We start from the raw sequence: 19,603 nt of genomic DNA on the forward strand, positions 1-19,603 counted from the left end.
TCACTCAAGTTTAAATTAGGTTTTTAATAATAGAACTAATATCAGTATTTCTTGTTCAGCCATAACGAATCACATTAAAAGCTGAAATTTAAAATTATATTTATTAATCACCAGATTCTAATAAAGTTCATTTTTTTAAATAATATTTAAATATATCACTAAGTCCATATTTTACCACTTTTAAAATTTAAAATCCTAACATTTGATGTGATTTAAAAATTAATAAAGGAAGGCATGATATTAAAGCCATCAGGTCATTCTAATGTGAGTTTGACTATATATATATATATATATGTATGCATTCTACTAAATTCTTTTGCAATGTTTTCACCTTTGTAAAGATCATAAAATTCTTGACTCCCAAAAGAAAAAATGATGGTTGAAATTAGTTTTCTCTTTTAATTTATAGGGGGAAAAAACACTTAACCTTAACTTTTCTTAATTTTTCTATATCAAGAAGCCCAACCATAGTGTGATTAGGTTCGAATTTATCCATTAAAAGAATATATAATAATTCATAAGTTGATGGGTTGAACATTTGTTTTTATATAGTTTTGATATAGCAAGAACATTGTAAAAACCTCATGGTAAGGATGGTTTAACTAATAAAACATATCAATTTAAATAATGTCATATTATTTAAATATGTATTTTTTTAATAAAACCTTAAAAAAAAAAGTAACAATCCTATGAAATTTGCATGGGACTAAAAAATTGTATAAAAGGTTGATTGATTTTTTTTTTCCTTTTAAATTGAATTGATAGTTTATTTTTTTAAGTGGCAACCAACATAGATGATATGACTTATCACTTAGAACATTCTTACCATAAAATCCCTATATATAGATATAGTGTTTTGAAACTTCTTGTCCTTTTCTAATAGCGCATTAGTTTTGAATATTCATAGATATTCTAATTTTCTTCATTTTTCTTTCATGGCTCTTTAGAGCAGAAAATCTTCTAGCAATTTTACAATTCCACAAGTCTTTTCTTCTGAATTGTTTGGTTCACAAGTTAACACTATAATACTAATTAATTTAGAAATGCAACTAAAACTTCTTCTACATGAATCAGCCATGTCTTATTTTTATGTTTTTGCTTCTTTATGTAAACTTCATAACTATCTTGATTTCTTATTATCCATATTTGTTTTTTTATTAAATATATATTTTATGAAATAGTAGAATATCTTCACTGGACCAAGATGTTCAGCCTTCTAACTTTCATTGTTCTATATTTAAAAAGAAATTTTTTTTTAAGGATATATAGATAGAATTAAAAAGAAAGTGTTCCAAATACATTTGGAATATATCGAAGCAAACAGAAAGTCAGTAATTGAGGGAAATCATAGAGCAACAATGGCAACCACCGAAAGCCGTCAAATTGAAGGTGTAAACGTATATGGGACAATCTTGGAGAAGAAGTAGAAGGTGGGAGTGGGAATAGTAGTGCAGAATGAGAAAGAAGAACTTTTATAGTTATTAACTTTTTTATACTAGTTATTGACCATTAAAAAAAAAAAAAGTATACTATAATAGTCCTCTAAATAATTACAAACTTTCATAATCTAATACTAATCATCTACCAAATTACATTTGCTTTTTAACTACTCTTTAGTACAAAATTCTCGCTAACTTCTTAATCTGTCATTTTTTCTTTTTTTCTTTTTTTGTTATTATTGTTTTGGAATATTGCACATAGATGTTGTGCCAAAATCCTAATCTTTCAAGAAACACAAACATGACATATGGACGTTATTTTTGTTATATCTATTTTCTCCAACTTGTAACATATTCTAATAGAAACATACTAAAATTTATACAGTTTAATTATATTAAACTGATTTTTTTTTTTTTTTGGTTAATATACTTAGTAAAGTATAATATGAAAACTTTTGATCTAATAACCAAGGCATTACTTTTGATCATATATGTCTTTATTTCTTCTTTTGTTTCTCTCACAGTAGTCACTAGTCTCTTATTAAAAGAGAACAATAGCAATTACACAAACCGTTCTTAGTACTATAGAGTTTACAAATTTATACTATAATGCAATACGGCAATCAGTAAATACGGATCTGGGAATCAGCCTTGCCTTATTTTTATGTTTCTCCAATTTTATTTTTATAAGTTAGCAGAATATATTTCTGTGGACTAAAATGTTCAGCGTTATCCTTCATTGTTCTTCTTGTGCCTTGCCATATATATATATAATATATATATATATATATAGTTATCTAAAGGTGTACCAATTATGACTAATACAAAGAGCCAAAAATATTCATGATAGCATATCTACTAAAAATGAAAAAGAAAACGAAAGAAGCTGCTGGAGATGCTGGTGTAAATATTGCCTCTATTTTGCTGCTGTTAATTTCTGTTGCTTCTGCTGCATAAACTGCATCTAAATTAAAGCTGTTGGCAATCATTGTTTGAGCCGCTGTAACTGCGACATTGGTTGTTGCAGCTGTTGAAGCATTTTAAGTTTTGTTCTACTGGATCCGGACGTTGCTGCAACAGTGACATTAATTGCTTTGACAATGATTGCTGCTGTGATTGTTGTGAGTCTTGTGACTGCTGTCCTCCCTGAGTTGGCAACAGATCAGATGCATTCCGCTCAAGAAGTTGTTGCTGTGATGGAGCATTCGATTGTTGCAGCATGTGTACTGAGTGCTGATTGGTTTGCGTGCTTGAGTTCCCAATCTGGCTACCAAGCAGGTGCTGCTGTTGCCGCGCTCCAGTAAAACTACTTTGAGGGCCCAACTGTTGCTGAAGCGTATGTGACAGGATGGTCTGTGGTTGCTGATGCTGTTGCAGGTTTGAAAGATTATTTTTCTGCGGGCCCTTGCAACCTCTGCTGCTGCTGCTGCATGCTCCCAACATTGCTTTGTTGCCCAATTAAGTGATTCTGTTGCATATTTGTAGCATTTGGCTGTTGCCCCTGCTGCTGCTGTGCCATTGGCGTTTGTTGTTGGTGAAAAACAAAAGACTGTGACTGCTGATTCAGCTGAAGACTAGGAAGAGATGATTGCGTCATGGAACGTTTGCATTGTGGATGATGTTCGCATAACAGCTTGCTGAGATGATTGCAACTGAGGTGGTTGTAATAGGTTCTGCTGCTGATCGCGTAATGATAATATTCTTGGCTGATTGTGTAATAATGTTCTGGTGCTGCCGATGTTGCTGATGTTTGGATTCGATAGCGGATTGAGTAGCTGATTTTGGGACTGCTGGTGCTGCTGCTGTTGTTTGAGAAGCACTTGCTGACTTACTTGCATTTGCCACGCTAGCATATTGCACATGTTATTATTCCCTACTGAGTTCTGTGAACTGCCAAGACATATTTTGCACGTTTGGATTTTGGGATGGCCAAAATCCAGCAGAATTACCAAGACATCCTATTCATTAAAAATAATAATAATAATAATAATAATTAAAGAAAACACACCAAGTTAGTGGAATAATAATTAAATTTATAAACAACCAATCCAATAACCAGTACAGAGATTGTTTAGTCAGGAAAGAAATTGTTTATAATGTGAATTTGTACGGAGGCACCTTGACTTTAATTTGTTGTTTTACCTGGAATATTGCTGGTGCCAACAGTACTGTTGGATGGCAAAGAATTGGCCATTGTGTTCTGAGACTTTGAGCACATGGTCGAATAATTAAATTCTCCGTAAATAATCCAACTGAAAAAAAAAAAAAGAAGTAATTATTAACAAATTAGGCAACACACACACACACACACGCACACACACATATATATATATATATAGAAATTGATGCACTATGCACACGCTACATGTACATGAAATGTGGAAGTACCTGGCTTTGTGGCAGCGATATGGATTTTGTTCTCTAACCGCACAGCCATGATTTCGAGTTCATGCAATTCTTCCTGATCATCCTCCTTCAGCGTATCCATTCTTTAAATGTAAAAGATAATTATATACTTATTTCATATAAAATCATGCATAGAACAAGTAAAAATAATTCTTTTACTAATTACAAACTTAATTCACAATGCAAAAAAATCATACTTGTGCTTTTTATATAGTTAACTATAAAAGACACCGATATAAAATCTAATAATCCTGACAGGTAGACAATTTGCTGACGCGAATCTGGCTGCAACTGAGTCCTCCAATCACTTGTGGTGTCCATATTGTTGTCCATCAAAATTCTAACAAATTATGCACAAACACCAACATAAAAAATTTCAAAAATGACTTGTTCTGAGAAAGAGGCTACAAGGAAAGCAATAATCATCATATTCATATTTGTAAGCAATGATAAGATTCCAAACCCCAAAGTTTGATTTGGAAGGAGGAAGTGAAACGTCTCCCACGTGACGTGAAAAAAATAAAATAAAATTAGAAAATCTAAATATTAAAACCCTAGTATATATATATATATATATATCTTTGTAATAATAATAATTTTCTAGAATCTCTGACTATATTCAATTAAGAGTTTAATAATTAAGCATTTGCTACATCTGAATTTAAAGTTAGGATAAAATTTGAAACAAAGTACAGACAAAAAAAGAAAAGCTTTATCTTTTCAAAAAATTTTTTAAAAAAACTTTATAAATGAAAATAAATTGAGAAAAAGGTATACCTTTTTGAGGTTTTGTTGTGCCTAATATTTCTTCTTCTTCTTCTTCTTTCTAATTCTTTTTGGGATAAAAGTTGTGCGTAATATTTCAAGAAACACATATCAACGTTTTTTATTTTTATTTTTTATTATCATAAATAATTTTGACGATATCTTGAAAAAGTAAAGAATGGCCTTCCTTTATCTAGTTTCTGCTAAGTAGTGTTCTAATTCATCTTGAAAGTACGTTAAATAAATAAGTAGTGTTCTAAGTCTCTTTTTCTAAGTTATATAGTTTACAGATTTATATTAGAATATTTGGAATATATGACAATTGGTAAACGATGCACTGGGAATCAGCCCTTATTTTTTATATTTTTTTCCGCTTTAAGTTCGGCTTACATACTGATAAAAAAAATAAAAAATAAAAAAAATAAAAAGGTTAGGTTTACATAAACTTCATAATTATCTTGATTTCTTATTAGCTTTTCCATTTTTATTTTTTATCGAATATGAATATTTTGGACAATTTCAAATATGGATCTAATAAAATAAGTAGAATATCTCCGGACCAAGATGTATAGGCTTATCTTTCACTGTTCTTCTGGCTTAGCCATATATATTATATTAATTTATAAAAATGAACGTTATCAAAGGCTGTTTAATTATGTCAATGGTGTGCCAGTTGTGACTATAAAAAAAGCAAAGGACCAGACCACCAAAACTTTCATGATAGAACAAAATTACATGATAAAGATAGATTAGATATCTACAAACATCTGTTGAATACTGCAAATCTTAATAATAAAATGAAAGAAAAGAAGAAGAGCGATAGATTTAAACAACAAAAAGGCTTCTCTGCTTAGATTCTATTTTAATTAAACAAACTGAACATTCCATTATGTGTAGAAGTGGAGTCATTAACAATATTAATTAATACAATCCTTGCAATCATTACCATATCTGATTCTCTGAAAAATGAAGAAACAGTAAAGTACCAACCCAATGCACAGATAATGATGAATACATGCTATCATTTCAGACCAAATTTCCAGGGAAAAAAAAAAAAAACACTTATATTTTCTTACCAGCACTTTATTTTGTCAAAGCACACAGATTCTAAAGATCTGAGAAAAAAATGTTAGACTATGGAATTATTGAGTGGGATTGATATGAAATATTCAACTGCAGCTATAAACTGAGCAAAATGCTTGCAATCCCATCAATAGCAATAAAAGAACTGCAGCCAACAAAGTAAGAAGCTGCCATGAACCAAAAACATATAACTTCATGAATTTTCCAAATTTCACCTTCAACCTTCCATTGTGATACTTGTTCACATCTTCAATCACCTTATCTAAGAATGGCACTTTTGTCAATCTTATGGACTTAGTCATCCCATTCCATAGATTTGCCACATCTTCGTCGCTTTTCATATGATTCAGAATGATACCCTTTTCTCTCAGCAACTTTGCATCCTCCTCAGTGTCAATAATCCCATTCATTAACTCTGTATAACGAGTGAAAACCAATGGCCCTGCTGCATTTGATGCTTCATATGCTACTAAGTTTCTTAGAATAGCCTCAGTATTCAGATCTAAACTAATGGTAGGGAGGTAAAATGTAGCTGTCTTAGCATCGAAACTAATGGTTGAGATGCAGCCATTTGTTGCCACAAAATGGACACCAGATTTTGAGAGCTCAGTCACAGAAGGAATAGTAATCTCCTCCACCAATGGAGGTCTGCTAATGATATTGTTGGAGCTGGAATTCCCATCTTCTGGCTTGATTTCTTCTTTGTCTTGGGTAAAGAAAAAGTACTCAACAGGTTGCTTCAAGATTCTGAATCCAGGAAGGTTGGACAAAGTTGTCCAAGGCAATTTAAACAACACTTTCAAAGGTCTAGATACAAGTACCTTTTTTATGAGACGTATTAGACCTCTGTTTAGCTTCGAAAGCAGCTTCCATACCTCATGGACGAACTGTTTCACGTAATTCGAATCATCTGATGAAGAATTTTCCTTTCCACTTGTAGCTTCACTCTGATCTTGATTGAGTTCGATAATTTCAGATGGTTCTTCCACTTTGGGTGTGATCAAGTCATACAAAAAGTCAAGCAAGTGGGCACACTCTGAGACTAGAAGCTTTGGCAAGTCTTCAACCATCTTGAAAGGTGAAAGTTCTTTGCAGAATCCCATCAGCATCGAAAACAACATATCATCAGCTGCCACCAACGATGAGAATTGGAATTCCAACATTTTCCTCAGAACAAACAGGGGAATTTGATTCTCAAGCATCACCATGTCCCTACGGATTGCATTGTGAGCTGATTTCCTCCCAGCATGATCAACCAAGTGTGACATCCTTGAGGAAAGTCTTGATAGAGATTTTCCTTCTTTGATGGCATAAACTTGAAGGAATTCAAGCAAGAATGATGCATCAATGGCCATCATCCACGCTAATGTTTCGCTGTTGAAATCTAAGTACTTGTGGTAGCATGCTCGGATCCTTTGCTCAAGCTTTGTCAGTTGTTCAACCAGAGCTTCAAACTTAAGGCCTTGGAGATTCTTTTGGGTTCTTTTTGTGAAGTCCAGCCGCACCAACCAACCTCACCAACCACAGCCGCACCAACCACAGCCACCATTGTTGACAGCCACCATTATTGATCAACAATTGTGGGCTAAGATGTTGAAAAGTGTGGCCTTGTAAGCCTATAAATAGGCTCCTTACCGTTCCATGAAAACCATGCCAAGAGAGCAATCTCAATCCTCCCAAGTGAGGAGAATTGAGAGAAAACTCCAAGAGAGAGAGTTGTTTAAGTTCCAGAGAGAACTTGAGAGAAGAGTGAGCAATTCCAGAGAGAATTGGAGAGTGAAGAGAGAGGTTCCAAGAGAGAATCCTCTATGAGAGAAGTTTTTATTTTTGTATTCTATTTTTAAGAGATTAATAGAATTCTTTTATTTTCTTCTCATATTTCTTCTCTAAAGTGGTCAGAGAACCACAACAAGTGGTATCAGAGCCCCAGATCGAGAGCTTGGGTTCAAAATTTGAAGAAACAGAGCCACTGTTCTTCAAGTTGGTGTTTCGGAAAGTTGCTCAAATAATTAATTTGACAATCCCAGGTGAAAGTACCCGACGAGAGGAGAACAACGAAGTTCGCCGGAGAGAAAACGGACGTCCCACGCGCCCGCACGCGCCGACTGAAATTTTTCTGCAACTGTTCACGCGCCCACGCGCCGCACGCGCCGTCTGGAGGTTGAAGACGACCACGTCAGCAGCCACGTCAGCGACCCCTGCCACGTCATCTGCCACACCAGCGACACGTCGTCAGCCACGTCATCTGCCACGTGGTGCCACGTCAGCACCATCTGCCACGTCAGCAATATTTTCTGAAATTACGGAACGGCCCCTGAAGTTTCGGAAATTACGGAACAGCCCCTGAATTATTGGAAATTACAGATTGACCCCTGTAGTTTTCTGAAATTACGGTGCAGCCCCTGCACTATTGGAAATTACAGATTGACCCCTATAGTTTCTTTATTTGCAGGTTGACCCAGAAATTTTGTGAAATTACATTTTTTGCCCCAAAATTTCTGGTAATTATATTTTGACCCCGGAAGAGTCAAGTCCACCATTTTCGGCCGTTCCGGACGCAACGGTTAACTCCGTTTTGCAAATTCAGCTCCATTTTTTGGTCAAGCCATAATGTCAATGGAAGAATCATCTTCGGGAGCTATGGTTAAGCTCACTGCCACAAATTATACACTTTGGAGACCTCGGATGGAAGATCTCCTCAATTGTAAGGATCTGTTTGATCCTATAGAAGCTAAAGGCGAAAACCCCGATCCCAGCAAAGTAGCAGAATGGAAGAAATTAAACAAGAAAACGATCGGTCAGATCAGGCAATGGATCGACCACAGTGTCTTCCATCATGTAGCGAAGGAAACGGATGCATATGCCCTCTGGACAAAATTGGAGGACATGTACCAGGCCAAGACTGCTCGGAACAAAGCCCTGTTGCTTAAGCGATTGGTACATCTCACATTACAGAGTGGAACTTCTGTAGCCGAGCATACCAGTAAGTTTCAGAGCTTGGTAAATCAACTATCTGCTGTGGATTACCAACTAGGGGATGAGGATCAGGCCCTCCTACTTCTAAGCTCTCTTCCAGACAGTTGGGAGACATTGGTAGTCTCTCTCAGCAATTCGGCCCCGAATGGCAAACTTACTATGGCTATGGTTAAGGATGCCCTATTTAATGAAGAGGCCAGGAGAAAGGACATTGGCATGGATCAGTCACATGCCCTCGTCACAGAGAGAGGAAGACAGCAAAGAGGTGGTCGAGATAGGGGGAGAGGCAGGAGCAAGAGCAGAGGCAGATCTACAGATGGTAGAAAATCATCGTATAAGTGCTATCATTGTGGCCTGGAGGGTCACATGAAGAAGAACTGCAGAAAGTTGTTGAGAGAGCAGAGACTCCAAGGTAATCAGCCGAAGAAGGATGGAGAGACACTAGTCACTTGTACAGGAGAAGTGGCGCTTTGCTCCACCGAAGAAGAGACATGCCTTCATATATCAACCCAAGATGTTGAGTGGGTAGTCGATACTGCAGCATCCTACCATGTCACTCCACACAGAGATTTCTTTAAAACGTACAAAGCAGGAGACTTTGGTACAGTAAAGATGGGAAATTCCAGTTTCGCAAAGATTATGGGAACTGGTGATATTCAGATAAAAACGAATGTTGGTTGTACAATCACTTTGAAGGATGTCCGTCATGTTCCAGATCTTCGGCTTAATCTACTTTCGGGAGCAGCCTTAGACAAGCAAGGCTATGACAACTACTTCAGTAAAGGCACATGGAAAATGACGAAAGGTGCCATAGTTGTCGCCCGAGGACATATTTGTGGAACGTTGTACAAGACTCATGTGAAGATATGTGCAGACAGCCTCAATATTGCAGAAGGAGAGGCGTCTCAAAATCTGTGGCACCAGAGACTCGGTCACATGAGTGAAAAAGGATTGTCCACTTTGGCAAGGAAGAAGCTTATCACTGTTTGCAAGGATGCTGCGCTAGATCCTTGTAATCACTGCTTGTTTGGTAAGCAACATAGAGTCTCCTTCAGTTTCTCTGCATCGAGAAAATCAGAGTTGCTTAGTCTGGTGCACTCTGATGTTTGTGGTCCCATGGAGGTGGAATCATTAGGTGGCAACAAGTATTTCCTGACCTTCATTGATGATGCTTCACGGAAGGTGTGGGTATATTTCTTGAAGACAAAGGACCAGGTACTGGATTACTTCAAACTGTTTCATACCATGGTAGAGCGTGAAACAGGAAAGAAGCTGAAATGTCTCCGCTCAGATAATGGAGGCGAGTATACTTCCAAGGAGTTCGATGCCTACTGCAGAAGACACGGCATTCGACATGAGAAGACGGTCCCTCGTACCCCACAACATAATGGAATAGCCGAAAGAATGAACCGAACCATTATGGAAAAGGTCAGAAGTATGCTCAGTATGGCTAAGCTGCCAAAGCCATTCTGGGGAGAAGCTGTTCGTGCCGCCTGCTATTTAATCAACAGATCACCGTCAGTACCGTTGAATTTTGAAATTCCGGAGAAAATGTGGTCGGGTAAGATTCCCTCCTACTCTCATTTAAGAGTGTTTGGTTGTATAGCTTATGTACATGTATCCAAGGAGCTCAGACAGAAGCTCGATGCAAGATCTACTCCATGCATCTTTATAGGATATGGAGACGAAGAATTCGGATACAGGTTATGGGACCCGAAAACCAAGAAGGTTATTAGAAGCAGGGATGTAGTATTCCGAGAAAACCAGAAAATGGAAGACATTGAAAAGCCCAGAATGTCTCCTAATTGTAGTTCTAGTGCCGAGAATTTTTGTCCTAATCCAGCACCAGCACAAATAGCCACAGAGGATAATGAGGTGCATGAAGATATACCAGAAGCAGACCAGGAGGAAGAAGGGGATATTGAGCAGGGGGAGACTCAATCCTCTCAAGCAGCTGCAGGGCCATCACAGCGGTCAGATGATGGTACACCTCCTGAAACCAGTGGTTTACAAGTTCGGAGATCTGAGCGATGCCGAATTCCATCAAAGAGATTTCCAGAATCTGAGTATATTCTGCTTACTGAAGAAGGGGAGCCAGAGAGTTTCCAGGAAGCTGTTTCTCATCAAGAGAAGGAAAAGTGGCTGCAAGCAATGCAAGATGAGATGGAATCCTTGCAGAAAAATCATACTTATAAGTTGGTTGAGCTTCCAACAGGAAAGAAGGCACTAAAGAATAAATGGGTGTTCAAGCTCAAGAAAGATGGCAGCGGAAAGGTGGTGAAACACAAAGCCCGAATGGTGGTCAAAGGATTTCTTCAGAAGAAAGGAATTGACTTTGATGAGATTTTTTCACCAGTGGTAAAAATGACTTCAATTCGAGTCATTTTTGGTTTAGTAGCAAGTCTAAACCTAGAGCTTGAACAGATGGATGTGAAGACAGCATTTCTTCACGGTGATTTACATGAAGAAATCTACATGGAGCAGCCAGAAGGATTTGAGGTTTCAGGGAAAGAAAACCTCGTATGCAAGCTAAAGAAGAGCTTGTATGGCCTCAAGCAAGCACCAAGACAATGGTATAAGAAGTTTGACTCGTTGATGGTGAGTCAAGGCTATAAAAGGACTGCAGCAGACCAGTGTGTTTATATTAAAAAATTTTCAGGTGGAAACTTCATTGCACTTTTGCTATATGTGGACGACATGTTGATCGTTGGACAAGATGCAATGAAGATTAGTCAGCTGAAGAAAGAATTGTCTAAGTCTTTTGATATGAAAGACTTAGGACCAGCTCAACAAATTTTGGGAATGCAAATAATCCGAGACAGGAAGAATAGAAGGTTATGGCTATCTCAAGAGAAGTATGTTGAACGAGTGATAAAGAGATTCAACATGGATAAAGCCAAACCGGTCAGCATTCCACTTGCAAATCATTTTAAGTTGAGTAAGAGATTGTGCCCCTCATCCAAAGAAGAGATAGAGGAGATGGCTTCAGTACCATATTCTTCAGCGGTAGGAAGTCTGATGTATGCAATGGTGTGTACCAGACCAGACATTGCTCATGCAGTAGGTGTTGTGAGCAGATTTCTTTCAAATCCTGGAAAGAAACACTGGGAAGCAGTCAAATGGATTCTCAGGTATCTTAAAGGTACATCGAAGCTGTGCTTGTGCTACGGGGGAGGTGATCCAATCTTAGAAGGCTATACAGATGCAGATATGGCCGGAGACCCTGATAATAGAAAATCTACATCAGGTTATCTCTACACTTTTGCAGGGGGAGCTGTGTCATGGCAGTCAAGATTGCAGAAGTGTGTTGCTTTATCCACTACTGAAGCAGAGTACATTGCCGCAGCGGAAGCGGGTAAGGAAATGTTGTGGTTAAAGCGTTTTCTCACAGAATTGGGCATCAAGCAAGAAGACTACAAGATACATTGTGATAACCAAAGTGCCATGGATTTGAGCAAAAACTCAATGTATCATTCCCGTACAAAGCACATTGACATTCGCTATCATTGGATACGCGAAGTAATAGGTCAACAGTTGCTGAAACTGTTGAAGATTCACACAAAAGAGAATCCAGCAGATATGCTAACAAAAGTTGTTGCTCAAGAGAAGCTGAAGCTATGCAGAGACATAGCTGGAATAGATGGCAGATGACCATCAGTTTTAAATGCGGCTGGAGGGGGAGAATTGTGAAGTCCAGCCGCACCAACCAACCTCACTAACCACAGCCGCACCAACCACAGCCACCATTGTTGACAGCCACCATTATTGATCAACAATTGTGGGCTAAGATGTTGAAAAGTGTGGCCTTGTAAGCCTATAAATAGGCTCCTTACCGTTCCATGAAAACCATGCCAAGAGAGCAATCTCAATCCTCCCAAGTGAGGAGAATTGAGAGAAAACTCCAAGAGAGAGAGTTGTTTAAGTTCCAGAGAGAACTTGAGAGAAGAGTGAGCAATTCCAGAGAGAATTGGAGAGTGAAGAGAGAGGTTCCAAGAGAGAATCCTCCATGAGAGAAGTTTTTATTTTTGTATTCTATTTTTAAGAGATTAATAGAATTCTTTTATTTTCTTCTCATATTTCTTCTCTAAAGTGGTCAGAGAACCACAACACTTTTAGCAGCAGAAAGCTTGTACCTCTCCATCTCATAGAGCTCCGGACGCCAAGAATGGTAAGGGCCAATTGCAACGTCTTGTGGTGTATAGGAATCAGGATCACTTGCCATAAGGATCTTGGCGACATTGAAGATGCAAACAGGAACGTCACCATCGTCCTCAAGCTCTTCCTCTAGCGTTCGACGAATATGAATAACCCATCGAAGCTCATCAAAGTTGGAATTAGATTTGGAGGACAATGTGGGCTGGATGGAAGACATGTTTTGGTGTTGTAGGAGGAGAGAAAACTCAGGTGGGTTTGGCAGTTTTGGAGCTTTGAGTTTTGAGGAAGTTAGGAGAATAAGGAATTTATTACAAGAGTCTATGATCATTATTATCATTAATGGATTCTAGTTAACACCCCTTTTTTAATTAAACAAAGAGGAATGCGTTTCTCATGCTTAAATTCATAATGTATCTTTAACTTCTACGAGTGCACCCTCTTCTTTTTTCTTTTCCTTTTTTTTTTGGGTAAATCTTTTCTTTTTTCTTGTTTATAAAGAAAAATTCTCATCACATGGGGACTTTAAGATTATTTTGGCATGCAGCTACAGTAAACGAATGTGAATAGCATGTAATTCAAAAAGGAGGTTGAAAGAAAAACTATCTTTTAAACTTTCTTCTTCTTCTTCTTCTTCTTTTTTTCTTTTTTTTTTTTTTTTCCCCTTTTTCTCTCTCTCTTCTTCTTTATGTTCCAGTTTCACTAGAAGAATTCCGGAAAGTTCCATGCTACCTTAATTTCTTTTCTTGGGACGCTGTTATTGTGTTTACTTTAACACAAAGGAAAAAGTGGGACTAATTAAGTAGTAATTAAGGAAATGCTTAACTTGCTGTCCTCATTTTCTTTTTTCTTTTCTTTTCTATTCTTACATTTTATATTGAGGTTTCCAAAGATACAGGGTATATATGTGTTTGCAGATGCTACATTTCCTGTTTTTGTCTGCTGTTGTAAAGAGTTTTTGGTCCAGTCTGAACAGTTTTTCTTTAATTCAAGTAGAAATTGAATACGGAGGGTCCTTTACAGAGTACAACATAATAAAAAATCGTTATTTGCCTTTGTAAAATGTAAAGTATAGCCTGAATGCTAATTTGTCCGGCAGGTCATTCAATTTTTACTAACCATGCCAACATACAATAATATGTATATGTATACTTTATATATGTATGCATTGTATTAGAGTCTTTTGCAATTTTTCACCTTTCTAAAGATCATGAAATTCTTGACCCCCCAAAAGAAAAAGATAGTTGATATTAGTTTTCTTTTTTAATTTATAGGGAAAAATAAACAAACTTTACCTTGACTTTTACATAACTATTCTATATCAAGAAGCCCATCCTGTTATTAGGTTCGAATTTATCAATTAAAAGAATATATAAATATTCATATGGTGATAGGTTGAACATTTTTTTTTATAGCTAGTCTTCTGAAACTTCTTGTCCCTTTTTAATAGCCAAGGCATTATTTTTAAGCATTTACCGATATCCTAATTTTCTTCTTCTTTTTCTCTCGTAGTCTCTTGAGAGCAGAAAATATACAAGCAATTTTACAGTTCCACAAGTCCCTTCTTCTGAATTGTACGGTTTACAAGTTTACACTTTATACTAGTTAATTTGGTAGTACAGCTATATATATCTTGTAAAATAGTAGAATATCTTCACGGGACCAGGATGTTCAGCCTTAACTTTCATTATTCTTTTATTCAATAATTTTTTAAAAAAAAAGAAAAAAGAAAAAAATCATTACTTCTGGCTTTACTTAAGAAAAAAGTTACCAAAGGCTTCATTAAATTATGTCATGGTTCTGACTATAAAAAAATAGCAAAGGGCCAGAGCACCAAAAATTTCATGAGAGTCCAATCACATGATAAGGGTATATAGCTAGACGTATAAAACGTTCCAAATACATCTGGAATATATTTAAGCAAACAGGAAGTCTGTAACTGAGGGAAACCAAGAAGAAGGAGCAACAATGGTAACCACCTAAAGCCTGTCAACTTGAAGGTGGTGAACGTACATGGGACGATCTTGGAGAAGAAGAAGAAGGTGGGAGTGGGAATGGTAAAGCAGAATGCGAAAGATGAACGTTGATTGCTGCAGCTTTTAAACCAGAGCACCAACTTTTGACACCCTTGATAACCACAATCTTTGCCATCAAAAGATCTAAAAGCTGTTCCCATCAAGCAAAGATAAACTTAGGGCTAAAGAAACCATTCCAAAATGCAATTAGAATACCTAAGAACCAGAAAACTCACCATGAATGAAAGAAGCCTTGTAAGTATGCTGCATTTTGAAGAAATTGATGCTAGTGGTATTCCATTCTGCATCAATCACCTCTCAACTGAAATTCACAAAACATATATAAGCCCCTAAATTCCAGCCAGACGAAGGAAAATAAGAATTTATTGATGCTGGTAAGCTAACTGGTAAGGTATATGACATTAAAAATAGAACCCATAATGGGTGATCATATAAAGAAATAGATGCTGTAGAAAACTACAAATCACTCGGCCAGTGATGTAGTACCACTTGAAAATATATCCAAAATAAGTATTTTGTCCACTGACTTGATCACCTAATTGACTACAGCATTATTTTGCTTTTAATTACTTTGGTCTAAACTCAAATTGTCATGTAGCCAAAGTAGAATAATGCTCAAAAAAAAAAAAAAAAAAAAAAAAAAGAAAACCTCATTGTACATTGAACTATTGAAAAGATAAGATGCCCATATCAATGTGTAGTTGTCTTGGCATCAATAACAGAGACTTGCTTATTAGTTCCATCTTCCTTCTGGTAATCATTTCACAGTTATCCTTTAGCAAGGATATATGAACAAGAATCCATGGACCATGGCTGCTAGACTGGAAACAAAATGGATCAAAAAGAAACTGAGTCCTCAGAACATATCTCAAAATAATCATCAAATTACCCTTTCCCTTAATTTTGTCTACTTCAGAATCATCTGCAGCATATTGCTGTCACAAATCATAATCTTCATATCGATATATTCACCAGGAACCTTTTATACTAGCGCATGAAGAGATGAGAAATCTAAAGTTGTTCTGAAGCAGAAAATTGCTGCTCCTGACGGATCAAAAACCATGATGAATGGTTAGAAGACAATCTCAACCTCTTTTCAAATCTCATTTCCTCAATATAGCTGCAAACCTAGAATTATGCCATTCATTATTCAGCAGCTTGCATTATTCAGGTGTCACCCCTGAGCTTTCTTTTTTCCAAACAATCAACGAATTAGTCTTTCTTTGCATTCTTTTGTTAAATTGAAAGCAGCAGAACATATATCAACCAAAATTAAAGGGGTTTCAATCTCAACAAGTCCAAATCAGGTTAAAAATTCTCACTATGAAGACTTAAGAATGACCTATTAAACCATTCAATGTTCTACAATATGCCCTTGCAACTAAAAGGATTTCAAGCATCATCCATGAATAACCAGCTCGAGCCCTAGAATTAAAAAAAAATCAACTTTCAGAATTCCAGCCTTGGCCCCAGAAAACATGAATATAAATTAAGCGCCCCCAACAACAACAACAAAAACGGTAACTAACAACTATAAACGCCATTAACAAAGAGTCAAAATGAGGAGGAAACTGGAACTAAACACACCCCACAACATTCAAAAAATACAAATTAAATTGTTTTGAATAAACAAACACTGAAAAAACCACGAAAAGTAATGATTCACATAAAAAAAAAACCTGCTTATATAATTCGAAAGGTTAATAGGTGGAGGTGCCCAGCAGATAAAGAACCGCGATAGATGGAAGAGAGAGTAAGAGAGCGAGGCGGCGGGATTGGGAAGAAGAAAGACCGCTACTTTAAAAAACATATAGAGCGAAGGAGACAGCAGCAGGTTAAAGCTTTCCTTTCAGTGTATTAACATTTTTATTATTATTATTTTTTCGATTTAAAAAAAAAAAAGTGTGTATCTAAATTTTCTAAATATATTTTTTATGTAATATTAGTTTAGTCGTTAAAATTGAATTTAATTGTCGATTCTCGTGGCAAAATATTATTTATTTATTTATTTTTTTTGTTCAATGTAACTTTTTATTTCATTTTCAAATATATAGGTTAACAAATCGATTTGTAAAGCTCTAACCAAAAAGATAAAAATAAATAAATTTATTCTTATTTTATTTTAAAAATAAATACACATTAAAAAATTGCTCTATTTTGCCCTCAATTCTATAATAATACTCTCATATATATATATATATTTTGGTAATAATAATAAACTCATATTTCAATTGTAAGTATGAAAGCCTATTATCAAATCTGCTACAAGTATAATTAACCTTACAAAAATAGCCAGATTCGAAAATTACAGAATGGCTGAGAAAGGCTTTTAAGGTCTAGTTTATTCTTTATTTCTTTATTATAAGCAATACATGCAAAAAACAATATTCTAGTGACTTATATTTCTGACCACTGAGCCATAATATCCATGATTTATTTATTTATAAATATACAACATAATATTAGGTATGCCTAATTTATTCATTTAATTTTTTTTGTTGGTTTTACGATATTACATATTACAGTCTAAAATATAATATAAAATATGTCCAATGTAAAACAAACAAAACAAAACATCAAACAAATTGTGCTGGATAACTTAGTCAAGGTGACAATATATATATATATATATATATATATATATATATATATATATATATATATATTTTTTTTTTTTTTTTATTACAAATATCAGACACTTCAATTTATTTGCAAAATGCAGCTAGTTTTCTATGTATAATATGTAGTACGATTCTCAAGTATTCCGAGTTTCCTACCGCCAAAACTTTTATATTTTTCAACTTGTGGATAGTTCCAATTTGAAATTTCTGTTTTCGCACTTAAAACACTGAATCCGGGTTGATCTTCCAGAGTTCCACATCGTTGTTCATCCTCTCCGCATTTGTATTGCATTGCTTATGTCTAATGCCTAACACCCAAAACTGACATACAAAAACACACAAATTAAGCAAATCCAGAAACCGCCGAAATCCCAAAGCTATCAATACAGTTACACAGAAACAAAATTGAACTTAAAAAAAAATATTTAATCTAGCGCTAGGAATCAATCAGCTTTTTAATATTTCAAAAATTCTTAGCATTTTTTTTGTTTTTTTTTTTGTTTTAATTTTTGGAAGAAACTCAAAAAATCACTAATAGAAAAAGAAAAAGAAAAAAAAAAAAAGACTGCGGGCTGCTTCTGTGTTCTCGATGAGTCAGGTAGCTTAGCTATGTGACTTATGTATGTCGTTTAAGTGTTCTGGACCCTTTGAATTCTATATACAACACGAAAATTGCGGGGAAAATGTTCAGAAATCGTCAGCTTTGGACATGATGGAGAGCCGGCTTGGCCTTGGCTGAAAAGCAGCTCGCCGCCGCTGCTGGTGAGAAGACGGCCTAATCAGTGCCGATAAAGCTCTCCTAACCAAGTCACCTTCCACTCCTCCGATCCTCACCAGCGAACTCGTCATCGCCGATCTCCTCCAGTTCAATCTACTACTGGAATGCTGCGACACCGCCGTATGATCGTGGACGTGAAGTCCTCCATTATTTCTCAAAATCTTGTGCAGAGAGCATCGGAACGAGGCACGGTGAGTCGTCGGCGAACACGTGGACGTCTTCTTCTGATTGGACACCACGCCGCGGCTGCCATTGCCATTTTCATTTCTGCCGCCGCCGATGCTCTGCTTCCTCATAGAGATCGAGCGACCAGGAGATGTAGGACGATCGATCGCGAACCGCACCGACCGAGACGACGGGGCAAAACAGAGTCCGTACATTCTCACACGTGTGGGAGAGGAGGAGCGCGTGTAGAAGGAGGAAGAATGGGAGGAGAAACTCGAGCTGGACGACGACGCGCAGGCTTTTGAGGACGAATTTGGGGAGGACGACGAAAACCTATTCGATCTGGTTCTAGACGAAGAATGCGAAGCCATCTTCGTAATTCGCAATTCGTATCAGTTGATAGAGAGCGACAGAGAGAGAGAGAGAGAGAGTGATATTCTTTTGAAAAGAATGTATCTGAACTTGTTAGCGGCGCTTAACTCATTGGTAGTTTCGCCAAGCACAGAGCGAGTGAAGAAGGGCGTATATATTACACACAAGCGGGTTGACTAATAAGATGGGCAAGGTCGTAATTTGGAGCCGTTATTAAGGGTTGTCTAATACGCTCTAGTTGGTGAACCTAAAGACAGATGGAACCGGACTTGGGTTGGGGTTTCACTTTCGTGAACCGTGACCTGGTGTTGTAATTACTAATTAGCCCCACAAATTTTAAATGTTTGCCCGCTGCTACCCATTTCTTGATATTGTTTTATTTTTATTTATATTTTTAAGAAGCGCCAAAATTAGCGCTTTCATCATGTTGCAGTTGATGCCTTTGATGTTATTAAAACGGCAAATTATAAAATAAATAAAAGAAAGCAAGAGTCCATGGGGGAAGTTTCTAAAGTGGTCAACAGGGACGGTGTACGTGGGCTCCAAGTATTGGGCCGAAGAGGATTCGTGGCGATGGATATTGGGAACAACATTACAACAACATGGGGCCTTTTGATGGCCAGCTGTCCATCCATTATTTGTTGGCTTATTTTAGAAAAAGAAGGTTTTTTTTTTTTTTTTTTTTTTTTTTTTTTTTTGGGGAGATTCTTTGGGACTTCCAGATTACGATCCTGTCTAGAAGCCATAAAAACTAGTTGTTCAAGCACTTGGTGACAAATGGCAGGCGAATTCTCATCTGGCTTGCTTGGT

At 36.5% G+C, this 19,603-nt stretch overlaps 1 protein-coding gene, 1 long non-coding RNA gene and 1 pseudogene across 4 annotated transcripts; all 3 read right to left on the minus strand.

Annotated features, from left to right (window-relative positions):
- Positions 1 to 5,752: 5,752 nt before the first annotated feature.
- On the minus strand, positions 5,753 to 13,225 carry LOC132800570 (putative UPF0481 protein At3g02645; annotated as a pseudogene).
- Positions 13,226 to 14,571: 1,346 nt separating this feature from the next.
- Positions 14,572 to 16,742, minus strand: LOC132799385 (uncharacterized). Of its 3 annotated transcripts, none has more exons than XR_009634073.1 (4): positions 16,537 to 16,742; positions 15,507 to 16,282; positions 15,073 to 15,158; positions 14,572 to 14,987 (listed from the first exon to the last, which is right to left on the minus strand). It is a non-coding gene; the product is annotated as an uncharacterized LOC132799385 (long non-coding RNA). The 3 variants fall into 3 exon arrangements; XR_009634131.1 differs by having other exon boundaries at positions 15,517 to 15,901; positions 16,537 to 16,741; XR_009634010.1 differs by having other exon boundaries at positions 14,600 to 14,987; positions 15,517 to 16,282; positions 16,537 to 16,739.
- Positions 16,743 to 17,535: 793 nt separating this feature from the next.
- On the minus strand, positions 17,536 to 18,978 carry LOC107407654 (uncharacterized serine-rich protein C215.13). Its single transcript, XM_048472994.2, has one exon. The coding sequence runs from the start codon at positions 18,790 to 18,792 to the stop codon at positions 18,166 to 18,168; it is 627 nt and encodes a 208-aa protein (XP_048328951.2). The 5' UTR covers positions 18,793 to 18,978; the 3' UTR covers positions 17,536 to 18,165.
- Between the last annotated feature and the right edge of the window lie 625 nt (positions 18,979 to 19,603).

The sequence above is a fragment of the Ziziphus jujuba genome, chromosome 1 (genome assembly GCF_031755915.1).
Source record: "Ziziphus jujuba cultivar Dongzao chromosome 1, ASM3175591v1".
In the NCBI taxonomy this organism is placed as follows: domain Eukaryota; kingdom Viridiplantae; phylum Streptophyta; class Magnoliopsida; order Rosales; family Rhamnaceae; genus Ziziphus; species Ziziphus jujuba.